The sequence below is a fragment of the Penicillium hispanicum genome (assembly GCF_028827665.1).
Source record: "Penicillium hispanicum strain IBT 35686 chromosome Unknown utg000001l_segment0_segment0, whole genome shotgun sequence".
In the NCBI taxonomy this organism is placed as follows: Eukaryota; Fungi; Ascomycota; class Eurotiomycetes; order Eurotiales; family Aspergillaceae; genus Penicillium; species Penicillium hispanicum.
Window position 1 is genome coordinate 4,660,007 of NW_026623193.1, and position 18,813 is coordinate 4,678,819.

At 53.4% G+C, this 18,813-nt stretch overlaps 8 protein-coding genes across 8 annotated transcripts; 5 read left to right on the forward strand and 3 right to left on the reverse strand.

Annotated features, from left to right (window-relative positions):
- Positions 1 to 378: 378 nt before the first annotated feature.
- N7459_001752 (uncharacterized protein) lies at positions 379 to 2,115 on the reverse strand (the record flags this gene model as incomplete). The annotated part of the gene is made up of 5 exons (XM_056940937.1): positions 379 to 909; positions 973 to 1,284; positions 1,345 to 1,407; positions 1,468 to 1,881; positions 1,948 to 2,115. 5 exons carry the CDS (start codon positions 2,113 to 2,115, stop codon positions 379 to 381), a joined length of 1,488 nt encoding a protein of 495 aa, XP_056805217.1.
- A 1,641-nt stretch (positions 2,116 to 3,756) lies between these two features.
- N7459_001753 (actin-related protein 2/3 complex subunit 4 family protein) lies at positions 3,757 to 4,880 on the reverse strand (the record flags this gene model as incomplete). Its single annotated transcript, XM_056940938.1, has 7 exons — positions 3,757 to 3,765; positions 3,827 to 3,871; positions 3,923 to 4,048; positions 4,120 to 4,250; positions 4,306 to 4,501; positions 4,574 to 4,807; positions 4,872 to 4,880. 7 exons carry the CDS (start codon positions 4,878 to 4,880, stop codon positions 3,757 to 3,759), a joined length of 750 nt encoding a protein of 249 aa, XP_056805218.1.
- Positions 4,881 to 4,931: 51 nt separating this feature from the next.
- N7459_001754 (ubiquitin-specific protease UBP6) lies at positions 4,932 to 6,788 on the forward strand (the record flags this gene model as incomplete). Its single annotated transcript, XM_056940939.1, has 3 exons — positions 4,932 to 4,947; positions 5,005 to 6,657; positions 6,727 to 6,788. 3 exons carry the CDS (start codon positions 4,932 to 4,934, stop codon positions 6,786 to 6,788), a joined length of 1,731 nt encoding a protein of 576 aa, XP_056805219.1.
- Positions 6,789 to 7,442: 654 nt separating this feature from the next.
- On the forward strand, positions 7,443 to 9,736 carry N7459_001755 (uncharacterized protein; the record flags this gene model as incomplete). The annotated part of the gene is made up of 2 exons (XM_056940940.1): positions 7,443 to 8,800; positions 8,851 to 9,736. The coding sequence occupies 2 exons, from the start codon at positions 7,443 to 7,445 to the stop codon at positions 9,734 to 9,736; spliced, it is 2,244 nt and encodes a 747-aa protein (XP_056805220.1).
- Positions 9,737 to 10,024: 288 nt separating this feature from the next.
- Positions 10,025 to 10,960, forward strand: N7459_001756 (PaaI family thioesterase; the record flags this gene model as incomplete). Its single annotated transcript, XM_056940941.1, has 1 exon — positions 10,025 to 10,960. One exon carries the CDS (start codon positions 10,025 to 10,027, stop codon positions 10,958 to 10,960), a length of 936 nt encoding a protein of 311 aa, XP_056805221.1.
- An 833-nt stretch (positions 10,961 to 11,793) lies between these two features.
- N7459_001757 (putative MFS drug efflux pump) lies at positions 11,794 to 13,938 on the forward strand (the record flags this gene model as incomplete). The annotated part of the gene is made up of 8 exons (XM_056940942.1): positions 11,794 to 11,955; positions 12,011 to 12,089; positions 12,140 to 12,198; positions 12,261 to 12,417; positions 12,479 to 12,858; positions 12,924 to 13,296; positions 13,350 to 13,480; positions 13,528 to 13,938. The coding sequence occupies 8 exons, from the start codon at positions 11,794 to 11,796 to the stop codon at positions 13,936 to 13,938; spliced, it is 1,752 nt and encodes a 583-aa protein (XP_056805222.1).
- A 68-nt stretch (positions 13,939 to 14,006) lies between these two features.
- Positions 14,007 to 16,859, forward strand: N7459_001758 (ribonuclease P/MRP protein subunit POP1; the record flags this gene model as incomplete). The annotated part of the gene is made up of 3 exons (XM_056940943.1): positions 14,007 to 14,059; positions 14,102 to 14,528; positions 14,592 to 16,859. The coding sequence occupies 3 exons, from the start codon at positions 14,007 to 14,009 to the stop codon at positions 16,857 to 16,859; spliced, it is 2,748 nt and encodes a 915-aa protein (XP_056805223.1).
- Positions 16,860 to 17,175: 316 nt separating this feature from the next.
- Positions 17,176 to 17,769, reverse strand: N7459_001759 (Mic19 family protein; the record flags this gene model as incomplete). The annotated part of the gene is made up of 1 exon (XM_056940944.1): positions 17,176 to 17,769. The coding sequence occupies one exon, from the start codon at positions 17,767 to 17,769 to the stop codon at positions 17,176 to 17,178; it is 594 nt and encodes a 197-aa protein (XP_056805224.1).
- Between the last annotated feature and the right edge of the window lie 1,044 nt (positions 17,770 to 18,813).

Sequence of the window (18,813 nt, forward strand, 5' to 3'; positions counted from 1 at the left end):
ACTGCTTTCCCATAACCAGAAAGCTTGCCGCCCGCATTGTGACAAGATCACCTTGGTCATCCCAACTACAACCCGTATGAATCATGAGGGATCTTTTTGATAGATCCCTCTTCATCGGAGCAGCGTTGGGTCAACGGGAGGCGACCCGCCGAGCTAGCTAAACAAACTATCCAGTTGGCAAGGAAGTCAGAGACTGCCCGAAGGATAGAAACAAAAAGCAAAGAACAAAAAAGCACTTTTCGTGACAGCCATGGGAAAAGCCCTTTAAGAAATCAGAGTGAGAGGTCCCATCAACGCCAGCAACACCTTGCCACTCGTCATTCCTCATGGTTATTCCCATGCGCTTCACACACCTTCTTCACAGTAATCATTCAGTGATTACTGGTATCCGAAGCCCCAGTTGGAGGGGCGCGGGGGGCGTGGGGGGCGGCGGGGGAGAGAAGGGTGAGAAGGGCCGAGACCCGGTGCATTCCCGGCCTGGGAGGTGGCGGGATATGGGTGGGTGGACGGCCGGGGGAAGGTCCACAGGGGGTTGAGCTCCCCAGTCTGCCCGATGTATGGTAGCTGCGGGGAGGTTGTGATCGGGCCCGGGGTCTGCGGGCTCCAGACCACCGAGCCGCTGCGGCTCCGGGGGGCGTAGGCCTGTTGGTGGCGGGGGGTCGGGGTGGTGCTGCCCGACTCGTTGTCCTGGTGGACCACTTGGTGCCCACTCGTAAGGAGGCCGCGGAAGATGCGGCTCTCCCGCTCGATGCAGTCCGAGAACTTGAGGTTCTCCGGCATCTCGGCCTCGTTCCACTCGAACCAGTACCGGCCGTACGGTTCGAGCAGGCGGGGGTCCCGCCAGTGATTGTCTAGGCCCATTTCCTCGGGCCACGATGCATCACCCTGGGCCATCAGGGATGCATAGAACTAAACACATTGTCAGCGATAGTTCACAGAATCAAAGAAGCAGGTGAATGGAGAAATACATACTTCCAGAGCCACCGTGTCGAAGGGTGGCAGCCAGGTGAGGGTGTCGAAGGGGAAGAATAACATCATCTCCTCCGACATTCTCTGCAGGATTTGTTCCTGTCTTCCCACATAGGCCAGGCAGAACTTCATCCGTGGGTTGAAGGCTGGGCAGCGCAGTCCAGCCATCACCATTTCGGAGATCAGTCGTTGGTCAAGACCAACGATGTTCTCGTACCGAAGAATTTGGATAAGCGTCTGTACCATGAACCGAAGCGTCCGGAACAGCCTATTGCGCTCTGTGACCGTGTACATGTTGGTAGCACCCCATGGGTACTGGAAGCAAGCATTAGCAACCCTTAGCCATGAGAGAGATCAAAGCGGGGTGTTTATTACCTTTGAGATGGTGCTGATAATGGATTCATAGGTCCGCTGTGGAACCTTGGTCGAATACGCACTCTATAATATCCATGAGTTTCATGTCAACCGTGGGTAGGGGGGTAAGGACAGCAGACATACCCGATGTGGCTGCTCTGCATGGCGTAGAGTGCAGAATAGTTCTTCCTCGGTCAGGAAGCCAGTGAAGCCAGTTGACCAGGGCTCATCCTCGGGGCTGGGCGCAAGAATCGGTCGACCTCCAACCCACTGGATTCTCTTGGCTAGGGGGAAGAGAGCCTTCATCAGTTCATCCTGGCTACTCAAAGAGACGTCGACGTGGCGGACGCCTAGACGTGGGCTCTGGCCGATGTCAAGGTTGTGGTAGGCACGGCGCACTGCTTCGACAGCATCACCATGACTACTGAACTCGACATAGCAGTCCATCGTCTTGCCAGTAGAGCGTTCCATAAGGACATGAACTGGAAAGTTCTCAGCCAGATTGGCGTAACGGCCAAAGAACTGGAACACCTCCTGGCGAGTGACCGCATATGGAATCTGATGAGGTATGGGTCAGTAGCAAAGAAACACGAGACGCGTCAGATGATAAAAGACTTGGCTTACGTTCTCGATCTTCACGACGCCATTTCGAGCAGGAGGGTAGAGGTGAACGTTGCTGCCAATAGGACAAGCAACGCCATCAAGCAGCTCGCTCAGACGGCGAGCTCGCAGCTCATGCATTTCCTGCATGTAGTGCTGGGCGAAGTTAGGACGAAGAGGATAATGGAACATCTTGGCAAAGAAGTATCAAGAAGGAGCAGATGGTTGAAGATAGGAAAGTGGTGGGTGCAGAGATGGGGGATGGTGGAGAGTGAGAGAAGAAGAGGGTTGGAGACAACAAGAGGGTGCGAAGGTGAGGTTAGGCTCACATCACGAGGTGTAGGATCACTCTATGACCACAAACAGACTAGGCGCCACCGAGTGAGGGCACCCATAAGCGAGACGATAATATCAGTCACCATGCAAAGACCATACCTAGGGTCAGATAGGATATCAGCAACTTCAGACTTGGGAGTTAACCGATCGGAGCACACAGTAGCCGGCTTATTCTATCACGAGAGATAGACGATTGCTGTATTAAGAGTGTGCGCCCTAGAATAGAGCATCTGTAAGCGTAGACGATAATATCAGTCACCGTGCAAGGCCATAGGCTTAAATAGAATATCAGCGACTTCAGACAAGTTAAGCAATCGAAGCGCGCTGTAGCCTATTCACTTGCAACGAGGCATATATCATCGTTGGAAGATAGTGAGTAAGATAAAATAAGAAATGGTATATGACAATACCACCAGGCATAACTTAAAGAACCAGGGGCAAAACATGAAGATGCTCAGAAGAGGAGCTTCATGAAAGGTCTGAACGGTCGAAACATCCAGCGAAAATTTGGTGGGCGAGGAAGGGCATGAAGCCCTTAAGTAGAGAAAGCAAAAGCGTGTGAATAGGGGAGTAAATTTTCGTAAGAATCCATAGATCTAGGAAGATCAAGGAACATCGATTCACATCCTAGCAGATCAGACAGCTAGAGGCTTTTCTGTAATTTTGATTGCCATAGCAGGATTTCTTGTTTGGCAGCTCTGGAGTAGGGCAGGTGAATGCATATTTCCGGAGCGATTGAATGTAGTAGCCCTGGAGAAGAGGTGAGACATGGTCATTAATCGTCATTCAGCATGTCTGCTCTACCGTTGCAGTGCTCTCCATGCAGTGCTCTCCACTCGAGCCACGAGGAGCCAGTGGGCAGAATCGATATTGAATGTTGAAAGTGGAAGGCGGTGGGTTGTGAGTGAAGGAAAGACGGTGATTGGAGGAAGAACAGGGCGGTGAAAGATAAACAAAACGAACGATCGCTGCCATGCCACGGGCATCTCGCTGCCTACTAATTGATGCTAATGCCTGAGTAGTAAGGCAGCAATATCGGGGTGTAAGTTCTTAGGCCTTGTTTGCTCTTTCATCCGGCTACTTTGTATCTCTGCCTGAGCCTGATATGAGTGGAAAGCTTCGTTTCCTCTCGTCTTCGTCATGGCTTTGTTGCGGGTGATATTTAGCAGCGCCGAGTTCAGGTAGACTCCTCACCCTGGTGCCATGTTCCTTCCCACGTATTCAGCATCTATTCCCTCCACGCAGGCACGCTGTATTGCCCCGGGTCCGTTTCGAGACACATAAACCCATTTAAGTATACATAGAACCGAGGACTAGGTAACGGGAATACACACGCAGAGTCCAATTTCAGAGGATCGAATTCCAAATTGGAAAGAATTGGCAACACCACTCTACGGTAGCCTCGCGAATGCGTTTCCGCTTTCATTGCCCGGCCGTCTTGAAAGAAATAAGATACAGGCAGTGACTAGAATAGATTGAGGAACCCAACACCACAATTTAATCGAACTTGACAGATTGTTAGCCACGCCCGCCACTGGATAAGGGTATAGATCCCAAGGTCACATACGGGAGTCAAGAAAGATTCGGCAACAAATCGTGCCCGGGCATTCAACTAGCAGAGAAAATTAGTATTGACTAGCAGCAGGGGATCAGGCCCACGAACGAAAAGCTTCATCTCCGAGATCTCTTTGTCTACTTCCTCCATGAAGAGGATCACGAAATCCACAATCTTATGCTTATATAAGCTCTCCGTGTGGAAATTGGTGATGAGGAAGGAAATATCGTAGCCCTAAACAAAAGCGTCAGCAACACGAGAACAAAGAATGGCGTCACGTCATGGCTCTATTCAGAGTAACAGACCTGGATGGGCTTCCTCCGCAGAATGAAGAACGACTCAGCGCGTTGCGTCAGGAACCGTGCCAGCTTATGGACCAGGATTTCCTCGATATCATCGGCTTGCTTGATTCGAATGGAGACACGAACGCTATTCACTATTTTTTGCCTTTAGCCACAAACTCTCGCCGCGCTCAAAGTGCCCGGGCTTACCACTGGGTTCTACGAGGACTCTCTCATTCTCGTTCCTCGAAATAGTGACCGGGTTCAAAAGCAGCTCAGGGTTATTTCCAGCCTCTACCTCGGGGTAGTTGTGGCGCTCGGAGGTTTGTGAGGCAAAGTTGGAGATGGCAAGGGCAGCAGTAAGAGTGGAGCGCACGGCTTGCAAGTATGGCCTTAGTGATTGCGACTAGAATCAATGGTTAGCTCTGGAGCTACTGGGCACGAAACAGCTGGCACGGTTGTCCAAACAACTGTATACCAGGGGAGGGAAGGTGGGAGCGGGGCCGAACCATGATTCCGGAGGTCGAGTATCGTGACGACAAGGGTGGTTTGTCGCTGGGTAAACAGGGCTAATTGATGAGAGAGCCAGCGCAACCGGTAACTGAGGAGCGGGCCACTCGAGGTTCGACAGCAGATGAAACCAGCGCGAGGAAATGCGGAGGACGCAGGCAGCGGGTGGGTTGACGTCGCGCTCGGGGGCGGTGATGACGGTCTATGGGGTTTGTGTCGTTTGCACCAGCCCCACGCCCTCTCGATCACCTCCCAGAGCTGTTTACCGTCCACATCCTCCACAAACCTCTTTTTATCTCAGCATTTCTGCCAAGCAACTCGTCTAAATGGCGTCTATACCAAGTAAGCTACTATAGACAGTCATAGGCAAGTGATCGCAATTGCTTACTAAACCTACAGTTGTCATCAAGCACGCTGGCAAACGCCACGACGTCGAGCTCGATCCGACCTCCAACGGCGAAACATTGAAATATCAACTCTTCTCCCTAACTGGTGTCGAGCCAGATCGGCAAAAGGTGCTTGTCAAAGGTGGCCAGCTCAAAGATGAAACGCCGTTGTCCTCCCTCAACGCCAAACCAGGGCAAACGTTCATGATGATGGGCACTCCGGCCGGTGGCCAAGGAGCCGCAGACCTTGGTCGGCCAAAGGAGGCGCTCAAATTCTTGGAGGATATGACCGAGGCGGAGGTTGCGCAGCAAGACGGTGCTACCCCAGCGGGCCTGCAGAACCTGGGAAATACGTGCTATTTGAACTCCACTCTCCAAACTCTGCGCAGTGTCCCAGAGCTTCAGGGGGAGCTTCAAAAGTATCGGCCTAGCAATCGTGGTCAGACTGGTCTGTCTGACCTCAGCAGCTTCGGTCTTGGTGGCTTGGATGGCTCGCGAGATTTGGCTGCCTCCCTCCGCGATCTGTTCAAGCAGATGTCGGAGACGCAGGAAGGAATTCCGCCCTTGATGTTCCTTAATGCCCTTCGGACCACTTTCCCTCAATTTGCCCAGCGAGACCGGAATGGCCATGGCTACGCTCAGCAGGACGCCGAGGAGGCATGGTCCCAGATTTTGAATCAACTGCGCGCCAAATTGACCGTCGCGGACGGAGATTCTCAAACTTCATTTGTTGACAAATACTTAGCTGGCCAGTTTGCGTCTGTCATCGAATGTGACGATCCAGCGGCCAAGGAGGCAGGTGAGGAGCCCAACAAGGCCTCCGATGTTTTCTTCAAGTTGGATTGCCATATCGGAAAGGAGACCAACCACCTTCAGGATGGCATCATGGCTGGTCTGGAGGAACAGATTGAGAAGCAATCTCCTACACTGGATCGCAATGCCTTATATACAAAGCGATCACGTATTGCCCGGCTGCCGAAATATCTGACGGTGCACTTCGTTCGTTTCTTCTGGAAGCGCGAGACCCAAAAGAAGGCCAAGATCATGCGCAAAGTGACCTTCCCGGCGGAATTGGATGTGGTGGAATTCTGTACCGAGGACCTCCGGAAGCAGCTTGTGCCCATCCGCGACAAAGTCCGCGAAATTCGAAAGGACGAACTCGATGTCGAGCGTTCCCGTAAGCGGCAAAAGCTCTCGCGCCAGCGTGAAGAGCGGCAGAAGAAAGAAGAGGCCGAAACAGGCGGGAGCATGGAGCCCATGCAGAAGAAGAAGGTGACGGAGGAGAACAAAGGGAAAACAAACGACAAGGACGGCGACACCGCAATGGAAGAGACCTTTAAGACTGATGCCGAGTATGAGGCAGAGAAGATCGAGGCTGTCCGGGCTGCTAAGAAGGAGCTGTACGAGCTGATCCAGCAGAACAGTGCGACAGACAGTGGCACCAACCAGTCTGGCCTGTACGAACTTCGGGGTGTGATTACACATCAGGGTGCCAGCGCCGACAGCGGTCACTATACGGCGTACGTCAAGAAGCAGGCTCGGCAGTCGGATAATTCTCAGGCGGGCGACAAACGGCGCGATGACGAAGATGGCAAGTGGTGGTGGTTCAACGACGACAAGGTGACTGAGGTCGAAGCTGAGAAGATCGAGACTCTTGCCGGCGGTGGTAAGTACCATCTCCCGATCGCATCCGTGTCCGAGTATTCCTAAGAATCAACCCTAACCATATTCCCAGGCGAGTCGCACTCGGCCCTGATTCTTCTCTACCGCGCCATCGACCTGCCTACATTGGAATAAAGCGGCCATACTGTCAAGTGCTATCCAGAGCCCTTGCTGGAGCGACCGAAAGATACGCCTCTAGACGAATAGAAACGATGACCACGAGTCGACGCTGATGGGAATCTTGGCTTTTGTCTTGTCCATGGGATTGTCTTAGTCGAACATACCATTCTCCACATGTGATGATGTCCATTTCCGCCTCTCATAGTTGTATGCAGAAAAAAACAGAACCGAATATTGACATGGATCATAGCTCCGTTTAGCGAGCCTTGGATTTCCCGCCTAACTCGCATAACCAATAGTTACTTAGTTAACTAACAGGCCCAGCGCCTTGGCATCAAGGTCAACGTCTTCCAAGATCATTCCAAGCGGGCCGCTAAGCCCGCCAAGTTCCACTAGATCCTATTGTGGCTCGCTTGGACCCTGGAATCGTGTCAAGCCATTCCAATGAGGCCATGCTCCAGAAGGGCACTCCGGTCTGGGGTGAAACCTCGCCAACCAGTGCCTCGACGCCCGTTATTATTCCATGCGGCTCTATCCGTGCTTTGGCGGACTCGGCCAGTCTTTCGCCCCTCGCAGGGGCGATTCAAGGCCTGCGCAAAGTGTTAAAGAAGCTGGGATGCGTCCCTCGTATGCAGTTTGTGTTGATTTACTCACCTCAGAAAGCGCGGCATGGGGTACTCACACCTGAAGGCCAAAGGTACCCCCGTCACCACCGCCCACTGCAGAGCACAGGTCCTCCCGATCGTCGATCGACTTCTTGAGCCGCAAACTATCGCCAATTTCTTGGGCTTCGCGCTCGGTCAACCACTCCCCACTGGCACGCACCCCTCGTCCATCACACGCCTGACCAACGAGGAAGTTCCCTTGATCCAAGAGAATTTCCCCCCTGGCTCCGATGGCGAATCTATTATGGACCGCGTCATGAGTCGCATCGGCTCTGAACGTGACAATGGCCGTCTCTGTCTGGTCGGCAAGAATATCCAGTCGCTGAAATCGCGTTTATGGGAGGGAATTATCCCGATGAGCGAACAGAGATGGCAGGAGAAGCAGCTTGATCACCCAGACAACTTCCATTTCGCGGTCCAACATCTATCAGCCGTCGTGGCAGTATTCCAGTACCTGAACACACCGGTCGTCCAACCACGTCTTCGCGACACGTCTAACCTGATCTACGATCATTGGGCGGAGCTGGATATCGAACTGAATCGACGCAGGGCAGAAAATGGCCAGGGGCGTATCAGCGTCGCCAGTCTTTGGGCGATGTACATGACCGCTCATTTTCAGGTCATGACCGAGCGTGCGCATCGGTGGGTCATTTCGCACGTCGAGACTCTTCGAGCGCCCTGCCTGCAGGGTCTGCGCGCTTATCAACCTTTGATCAATCTCGGGATGCCAGATACGGTGCAATGGACCTTGACAGATCGCTTGCATATGTTGTTGGAGCTCTCTGTGCAGGCCGACTATACGATCATGATACCGATGGAGGGGTACAAGGGATACCCTGGGTCCTCAGAACGAAGCGGGCCTCCTGGGCTGTATGACAAGAATCTAGACCAGCGAGGGAAGGCATACTCTCAGCGGCTGAAGTCACTTAGCCATGCGTCGGTTATCAATGATGTGCTTGCTGGGACGGGGACGGGGATCCGTCGCGATTATACCTCTGGAGAGTCCTATGCCCATACCGGTATGCAGCAAATCGAAGCCCAGAATCAAGCGCGACTTGAGGCCCGTGGCGCACCAATCTCGCCCTTGCCACGTGAACCGTGGATTAGCGCCTGTATGACAGAGATCCAATTTGCGAAGAAGAGGTCGGATAAGGTCAAGAAGTACAGCTTGGCGATCTATCGGTTGACCTACGGCCAATCGGACTCTGAATGGGCGGTGTTCGTCAAGGAACTGGAAGCACATATCTCTAATTGGGGAGAAGGGCAAACAGGGAGCGATGCCATCAAGCCACATCTGGCGCTGCACTGGCTGGATGGCAAGCAACTAAATATTCCGGAGGGTGATATCGATGCTGCTAAACGGTATGTCTCGGCTGAATATATCAGGTATTAGAAACTGACACACCATATAGGCATTTCAATGACGACGCCATCGGCGATGAAAATCCTGAGCATCTGCAGGAAAATGCTTTCCTCGTCATTGACCGCGCTGTTTTCGCCTCCTACACGAGCACTTCCTACAGTTCTGCAACACCTGGTATACACCCTGGTGACTCCGCTGGCTTTGTTCTCGCCGTCGATCCGCATTTTGACCCTGAAGAAGGCATTAGCCGGCCAGATGAATCGCCTGGCTACACTGGCCAAATGCGTGTTCTCGGAAGCCTTGTGTGGGGTGACGTCTATGCCCTACTGTCGTCCCAATCAGCGAGACTTGAGGATCTCTGGCCATTGGCAACTGACCATCCTAATCAGGTTTACACTGGTCCGACAATTCCATGGCATCTCTACCTGTGGAAAAAACAAAATGCCATGCGCTGGGTACTACTGCGGGAGGTAGTGGAGTATGCGAAGCGCAAGATGGGGACGCCAATTGCAATGCCTAGATCTGCTTCTACATCTGCTTCTAAACCCTCGTCATCTTCAGCATCACCAGCCTCTGCATCTGCATCACAGGCATCGCGAGGTTCAGTCTCGCCAAGAGCAACTCAGGGTCCTTCACCTTCCTCGGCCAGTTCAGCAGAACAATCCACACAACACCCAAGCCCTAGTGATGAACCTCTTCGAACACTCATGCTAGGTGAATTCCAGCGCTATTTGCAGCATATAAATCGGCCTCGTGAGGCCGCTGCGGTCGATGAAATACTGCGCGTGCGACCTAACGAGATGCCGGATATGAATCGACTACGTGGGCGGTTAGATGAGCTGGACCGCCAGCCACGAGAGCGAAGAGAGGACGGCGACAATTCGGATGGCGAGGTCCCATTTGACGATTACGAACCGTCTTGCACGGTGCAGTAAATAAAAGCGACGCAAATACCGACAACATAGTTCGATATATAGTTCTGCAAAATGGGTAGTGATAACAACCCTCGAATTCCCGCGAATGAATGTAAAAGAATAACCCTGCTTGTCAGCACAACAACCCAGCAGCTATACCGGAGGTATAATGCATGATCGTGACTTTTTCCAAGGCTGATGTTCTGTGACTTCCACCATCATACCCTATCACGTGATAGGACCGGCATCCAGGTCGCTCGGACCCGAGCAGCTTCAACTCTTCTCAAGCGGATTGGCGATGTGACCACAATGCATTCCCGACGGATTCTACAGCTGCCACTACGTGCGTCGACGAAACGGGTGCCCGCACCCGTACGATTGCCGGTGCGAAATGTCAACACCGCCGCGCCTCAGAATTCCGCCGCTCAACCATCACGATGGACGCGCCGTTTGCTCTATGCGGGGATTTTCGGAGCGTTGGGCATGGGGGCTGGGAAATGGATGGACAGCAAGGTCGCTGCACCTCCGGAACCTGGGTCCCTCGCGGACCAGGTGCAGTTACGGGAAGTTCAACGTGCTTTTGACATTGGCCTGCCGATCGTACAAGAGCTGCGCAGGAATCCAGATTGGGTGGAAGTGGGCGTCTACGGGGACTTCTCTGATGAGAACAAGACCCATCGCCTAACCTCCGGTGCACTAGCTGGAAGCAGGGGCTTGGGGCTTCAGGTGAGTGGCCTTAATCTCCGGCCTGCATCCGCAGCAGGCGTACATATTGGCTGCTCCGGTCGAGGTGTCCGTCTGAGATGCAATTGCCTAACCCCAGGTTCAAGTTCTATCTGTCTAACTCGAGTTCTTTTTGTTCAACAGAGAGTCTTCTGGAATTACAAGGAGCACAAGGTCGTTAGCGTGGTTTTTCTGGGCTCCGGACTCGAGGGATGGCCAACCATGGTGCACGGCGGCGCTCTTGGCACCGTGATCGATGAGAACCTCGGCCGCGCCGCAATTCGACATTTCCCAGCCCGTACGGGCGTGACTGCCAACCTCAACATCAACTACCGGGCCCCGGTATATTCGGACAACTTCTACACGTTCCACACGACCCTGGATCAGGAACGGAGCACGGACCGGAAGGCGTATGCCACATGTGAGGTGCGCGATCTAACCGGACATCTCTGCGTCGAGGCCACAGGTCTCTTTGTGGTCCCCAAGAAACTTCAGCTTGCGACAGTTGGCGAGCATTTCTGAGCGGCGAACTATGAGCCCCGAGCCACGGGTGGATGGACACTCCCGTCCTGCCAAGTCCCATGTCTCGCCATCGCCTCTTGTGGAGAACTCTCCAGACGAAGTGTCACCGTCATCCGTCGACTTACCCCGGCGATCTGATCGAGCGTAGGACCGTTTTACTCTTGCGCTTTGGCACTGTTGCCTGCTATGGCTCTCTGCCTTTTCCCTGTACAAGACTCGCTCGGATAATCCGCGGATCTCACTCTGTTCGTGTATATAATGCTCAAGCCCAATGACATAGAAACACCGCATGGTCGGTGATATGCACAGACTCTCGCGAGGGCGACAGCTTTCAGTTTCGGGGCTGATTCCATTGCGGGAGGTGGTCCCGGCCTGGCGGTGATCGACATCCACCTTCTCCGCGCTTCTCCCCGCATTTTCCCTCCCGCAACTCCTCCAGACCTGCTAGGCTGCCTCGGTATTTTCTCGATTTCGAGCTCGCTGGTCCCGGCTATCACTTATCCCACCCTCCGACTCGTTGCGCGGTCGCCTATCTTGACTTTGGCAGCCCCATCGTTTAGTTGCATGATTGGCTGGGATGGTTAACGGCCGGACCCGAAGATGCACAAACAAAGCACTCCTAGGCCCGCGAGGAAATCGCGTAACAGTCGAGGCGCGAGGATTTATCTCCTCTCCTGCCCACTCGGCAGACGGTCGGTCTACATGAGAGTACTCTGGTCGACTTGGAATCGGCATTAGTCTCCAACGCCACTTTGATTCATTTCTTCTACTCTCTGCCTCGGTGGCATTCTTCGTCCGAAACACTGACAGTGACTGTCGATTATCTGCCTACAATGACGGATCCAGTCGAAGGCTCCAGCCCACCGCAGATCGATGAGAAGGCTGCATTCCAATCACGAGAGAGCAGTGAATTGGAGCAACGACATAGTCACCAGGAGAGGGTCGATATGAGATCCAATGAGGCAGCTCTGCACGAGTCCGAGAAGGATATCTCGGTGAGATGAAACAGAAAGCCAGTAGAAATGTTCTTGCTGACGGTAGTTATACTAGATGACGTTCCGCCGGTTCATGGGCTTTACTGCGATGGCGTTCCTGTGGACTGGCAGTCAGATCCCAGTTTATTTTTTTGGTATGAAGACTCTACACAAAAGTCCTGGGGAGACTCTGACATGCTGAAAGGGGGGATTCCTCCGTACATCTACAGGTCCATTGGGGGAGCCGACCGTTGGGTCTGGTTTGTAAGGACTGCGTATATCCGTACCGATTATTTGAGCATACGCTGACCCCCTATGCCGCCCAGGTCCTCGCAAATCTGCTGAGTCTCGCTGGCGTGTGTCCATTTGTCGGATCCTTGTCGGACTTGATCGGTCGTCGCTATGTCGCCATCATCGGTGCATCTCTCATTTGTCTCGGGATGATTGTGAGCAGCACGGCGCACACAATGAACATTTTCATCGGTGGGCATTCCCCCAGATAAACTAGATCAGAGGTTCATGGTCACTGACTAGGATCAATCAGCGGGCATGGCCATTGCTGGCGCTGGCGCTGGCGTGAACGAGCTGACTGCATTGGCCGCAACATCAGAAATGGCACCAACCCGTAAGCGTGGCGTCTACGTCGCTGTCCTTATTTTCACCATCGTTCCTTTCTGCCCGTCAGTGCTGTGGGCGCAGCTCATCGCCTATTACAGTAGCTGGCGATACGTCGGTGCCTTCTGTGGTGCATGGAACGCGTTCGGGCTCTTGATCACCGTTTGCTTTTATTTCCCTCCTCCTCGAATAAACTCAGTCGGGCTGAGTCGAGGAGAGATCATTGGCCGTCTTGACTTTGTTGGCGGACTTTTGAGTATCACTGGACTGATTGTGTTCCTGGCTGGCCTGCAATGGGGTGGATATATGGTAGGCCTTGATCTCAAATGGTGGCTTTCGAACCATGCTGATACATTATTCCCCGTTTCTACTAGTATCCCTGGAGCTCCGCGCATGTCCTTGTGCCGTTGATCATTGGCTTTTTCCTGTTGGTTGCCTTTGCATTCTGGGAGATTTATGGGGCCAAGTATCCTATCTTCCCTACCCGGTTGAAACAGGAGCCTCGCACTCTGGGCTTAACGCTGGTCATTACCTTCATCTCTGGCGCCAACTTTTTCTCGGTGCTGATGTTCTGGCCCACTGAGTCTTTCAATGTATACGGCCATGATCCGGTGGACGTCGGCGTCCGTAGTTTACCCATTGGATTCGGCATCCTTGCGGGAGCCTGTATTGTGCTTGTGTTGCTGAGCGTGTTCCGAGGACATAACAAGGAATTGTTAATTGTTAGCAGTGCTCTGATGACTGCCGGTGAGTTTAATTTTCTTGACCTGTGAGTGTCTAGGGTATCCTGACTGGAACAGGTTGTGGCTCTCTGGCCATTGGCCGTCTTGACAATTTATATCAGCTGTGGGGGCTTCTCATATTGGCTGGTCTCGGAATTGGTGGTATCGTGGTGCCTGCTTCGATTATCACCACCATCATCTGCCCTGATGTACGTCTGATTGACGCTCATGGGACCGGATAGCTAATGTTTCCAAGGATCTCATTGCCACCATTTCAGCGCTCACACTATCTATACGTGTGGTGGGTGGCGGTATTGGCTACTGCATCTACTACAATGTGTTCATCTCAAAGTTTGTCCCAGCGGCCAAGTACTACATCGGCGGTGTTATGATGACTGAGATCAACATTACTAATGCTGAAGTTATCACTGAAGTCATTGAGCTGACAGGAGCTTCCCTGCTTGGCGACATCAAAATGATCCCCGGTATTGATGGCAACAAGACGGCGTATGAAATGGTCATCACAGCAGGCCAGATTGCCTATTCAGAGTCCTACAAGTGGGTGTACTATGCCAGCATTGCTTTTGGTGCAGTCTCAATTGTTGCGGCTTGTTTCTTGGGTCCTATCACCAAGTACATGACCGACCATGTCGCTGTGGTGATGTGAAGAGTACCAAGTGGATCGGGCTATGTATCGGTGTATGCTGGGTACTAACAGCCTATTTTTCACAATCAATGATTATTTCCCTGAATGATCTGTCTTCGAAGCATAATTTTACAGTGACAAGGTGTTGGACTGTGTGGTAGACACGTATGTAGATAAGGTCTAGCGTGGGCCCGTCGATCATGACGCGCCAAGCCCGCATAACATTTTTGACTCTGGCCGGTGCTCGATCTCAACACCCCAGACGACTTGCTGCCATGGCCTCCAATCCCACAAAACGGAAGCCACTGGCCACATCTAGGCCACATGGCTCATCGGGGGGAGCGCGCAAGCGTGCCAAAACGTTCGACGCTCGCACTCTGGCCGTCCAGTCGACCGACGCCGCCCTCTCCGCAACAGGCGAACTCGATGTCGCCGCCTACGCCGCCGCCCGCGCGTTTGAGATCCAGGCACTAGAGGAAGGAATGAAACGGTCGAGGAATGCCTTGACGACAAGAGCGTTCCAGAAAGTTCCCCGCTCGTTGCGCCGGCGTACGGCAAGTCATAATGTGAAACGGGTCCCGCGAAGATTGAGGGCGCGAGCAAAGAGAGAGGTGTGAATCGCAGCCATCTAGGCTCATGACTGCTTATCGCTGATCACTATGAATTCGCTACAGATGATCGAGGACAACACCCCAACTGTGACTGCGCGGAGACGCAAACCAACCCAGATCATGCGTATTCGGCTCGAAACTGCGCGGCGCTTGCAGAACCTCAACGCGAGATCGAGAAGGCGACGAGCGAACGCGAAAGATAACCAAGCGAACCTCGAAAAGGCTGCTCTGAAGGAAGTGGGCAGCCATCCCTTCAACATTGCGCCCCGAGTGCCGAAGATCAAGAAGAACAAGCTCTCCAGGCCGCCGACGGCAGACGCTAAATATCGGAAACGACAAAAATGCAAGACCTGGCTGCCGACTCACATGTTCCATGCGAAGCGTGCTCATATGGCCACCACCAAGAACCCGATCTGGCGGTTCGCCATTCCTATATCACCCACGGAAAAAAGTTATCGGCCCACTCATCGGGCGCACGGTGCTCGGGGTGCTGTAGCATGGGACATGAGCTACATTTCCACTGTACAGCTCGAAGGGTTAGAGCCTTGTATCGAAGCCGTTCTGCGGGCAGTTGGTGTCAATGGCGAAGAGGCGTGGGGTATCAAGGGCAAGAAGTGGAAGGCTGGGACCCGGTCTTTACGAACATGGACCTTCGAAAAGGATCACCAAGAGAGACCTATCGCTCCAGTCACTCTAATTTGGTGTGCACAGCTCAAATCCGAAGATATCGAAATGGCCGATGCAGACAAATCCCTTACTCCATCGACAAAGCCTCGGCGGAAGCTCTGGATTCGGGTTCACCCATCGGCATTTTTACAGCTCTGGACAGAATTGCTCGAGGTTTCGAAGCGACAGAACCCCCCTGTCATGACCGAGGATCTACGGTTCGAGATTGGGAGCATCGAAATGTCCGGGCCTGGCTCGACTGAAGCATTACTAGCGGCACTGCGACCGGTTCTGAGACCAGACGGTCAAGCTCCAGCAGCACAGAGCCCGGCAGCTACCTGGTCCTCTCTACTCGGAGTTTCTAATCCATCGTCACTTCCCCAGAATGCCCTCTTGTCCTTTGATGTCTCCGACCCTCGCCTCCAATTCCCACTACAAACCCTCAGATCTCCCGATAACGAATCTCATATGAATGATCTAGCGATTCTTCTTTCTGAATGGTCTCCTGACAAATCCCAAGGACCATCTACTCTATTTGATCGGTCCAGTCGCCTAACAGCAGCTCGTCAGCTTCCTAGTCAGAAAGCTATCAACCGTCGGCGGACTCTCTCCGGCCTAGGCAATCGCCCTACTGCCCAGCCCAATGACCCACATATTCCTGTGATGATTCTGGCAAATCGACCGCAATCTCGTTCTAAACGGAATGGCGCACAGGGATTCTGGACTGTGCTTCTACCCTGGAAGTGCGTGGCTCCCGTGTGGTACTCGCTCATGTATTACCCATTTTCGAGTGGTGGGAATCCACGTTTTGGCGGCCTGAAGGAACAACAACAGCTTGCCTTTGAGGCCGGTGAGCCATGGTTCCCTGGTGATTTCCCCGGGACCCGGGCTGGCTGGGTATGGGGTCAAAGCGAGACTGAGAAATCCCAACGTGAATGGGACCGCCGGCCCAAGGGGCGCCGGCCAGAATTTGACAGTCTTGTCCTAGGCAATGGTCGTCCTAAGGGCGAAGTTGGACGCGGCTGGGCCTGTGATTGGGAGAGGCTGATTCAAGGGCCGCCACAAGATAGCCCCGAGAACACTCCTTCTAAGAAAGAACAAACCGCCGATCCTAATATTCCGCCACTCGATATCCACAATGCTCGATACCCTCTACGTGACACCGATCGGATTCTCAGCGATCTCATCAAGCTACCCATGAGCCCTTCTGCTCTTGCTACAATCCAGCTGAGCCTATCCAATCGCGGAACACCTACTCCGCGGGCGCGCATCTACCGCCTCCCAACAGATCCCACTCTGCGCCAGAAATGGCTTGATGTCGCCTCAACGACGAAAAAGAAGTCTGCCGATCACAAAATTAGAATCGAAACATCTTCCGCACTCACCCAGGAGGAGGCACGGCGCCAACTCGCCGAGTCACTCATCTCCACTTCTGCGCCTGGGGGCTCTGGGTCCGATCATCTAGATGTGCCCCCAGAGAATGACTTGATCGGTTTCGTCACAACCGGAAACTACAATCTCTCTCAGGGGAAGAGCACGGGCATTGGATCAATTCAATTGTGCAAGGTCCTAGAGCCAGGTGTCATGCAGTCAGAACGGAGAATATGCATTGTCCGAGCGGCTGGGGAGAAGATAGGACGGTTAGGGGTGTGGGAACTTGTTTGATGCTTCGATGCACATCTGAGATACCTGCTGTTGTTGTATCTTGTCGCCTTGGAGGCTCTAGAAATGAATGACGCCGACTAAGAAGCAATTGACCACCATCTACCACAACTACCCTCATACAGGTATCCACGGAACTCGTAATTGAATAGCGCACTCGTTCAAGGATCAATTCCATCCTATGCAGGTTCATGGCAAATAGAAAGCGCAATCTATACATACAGTACAGCAGTCACGGCGCGGAACAGAAGCACAGCAGTCACAGAAAAGAACAAGAGAAGACTTGATGCCATCATCCGCGGTGTCATCCGGGTATAATCTAACCCACAATGCGATCGACGAAAGCCGCCTCCATCTTGGCGACCTCGCGCTTGAACGCATCAACCTCCTGCCAGCAATCCAGCGGCCGGCGATCGTGCAGCCGCAGACAACCAACCACATCAGCCTTCGCCTTCGCAACGCCCTCATCCAGCTCTACCAGCTTCCTCCGGCCGTCGAGCCGGCCGCGCAGCTGGTCAATCTCGCTCATCACCGAGTCCCGGGAGACGTCCCGATTGAGCACGGGCTGCTGTGCGGCGGCCTCCTGGGGCGCGGCGACGACAGGCGCGGACTCGTATTCCCGGCCGGCGAAGGGGATCCGCGGGGCATCCAAGTTCAGTGAGCCGGCAGGGTATCCGGAGGATGAGGCGGCGACGGGGGCGGTCGCTCCTGTCACGGGCAAAGAGCCGGTGTCCTTGGCTTCGGTGAGGCGCTTCTCGATCTCGGCAAGGGTTTGTTGCTCGCGCTCGCGGAGGCGCTGGAGCTCCTGGGCAACGCGGTTTTGAATCTCGAGCTCGATGACTTTCGATCGGGAGGAGTCGGTCTGTAGGGAGGGGTTTTCAAGAGAGATGAGTTTCCGGGACATGCATTGCATTGGTGGATTGTCAACCAACCTCGGATGTGGACTGGAGAGCCTCGACTAGGTTCGAGGAGAATTGGACGGGGGAGTTGCTATATCGGAGTCTGTGTTAGCATGTGCTAAGGATGGTCGCGTGCTGGGTGCTCCAGCAATTGGCCGTCGTTTGATCCAGCCGATGTTGCGGTTTCCGCCGCCAGGGACTATGGCAACCGGGTCGCACGTCAGAGAGCCATTACCTAGAGAAAACATGATGGGAGTCCCCCGCAGCTTGGGGCTTGGAACTGCCGGCACCCATGGTTCCGAATGGCAGGTGTGAAAGCCGTCAGGTCGGATCTAGAGAAGGGCGGTTGTGAGAGACGCCCCATTCCAACCCGAAGCTCCGATACTTCAGGTCACGTGTAGGCTTAGTCATTCCCAGTTGGTCGCGCCTTTCCATCGAGGCACTCCCGGTGTTCTCCGACGCTGCGTCTAGTGGAATATGATATGCATAATCCATGAGCAGTTTGTGCAATCGATGAGTTCCATTAGACGTGATTGAGTGCAAATGCACACAACGTCAACTTGTGAGCCCAATACCCATCAGGGCTGAGATGAACAGGTATGCTTATCTCCAAAGCGCAGAACTATTTACTATAGTGCCCCTGATCTGGTGTCTGTGGACGTCGATTCGGATCTGATTTGATCCATACGTTTGTGATGCATTCTGATACATTCGAGTGAGCCACTCGTCCACAACAACATGTTTCAGAGTGGGTCGCACATGTACCAAACATGATTTGGTGCATAGTGGAATGTGGTTACGGATGCCAGGTTGGCAGTGTCCATGAAAAGACCAGGTCAACTACTCGAATGTGGCTGTGGTCATACGCAAGATAGTGATCTGGATGACGGGTTGACTCGGAAATTCCCTGCCTATGTGATTGGAAAGCCCTCTGGATATCATCCCGACGGTTTATGGTAGATCAATGTCTTCAGGCGGATCATTAGGGTTTGAATGCTAGACGAGACCGCAAAAGCCATCGCCGCAGGACCCCTACGGCATATACTATTGAGGTCATA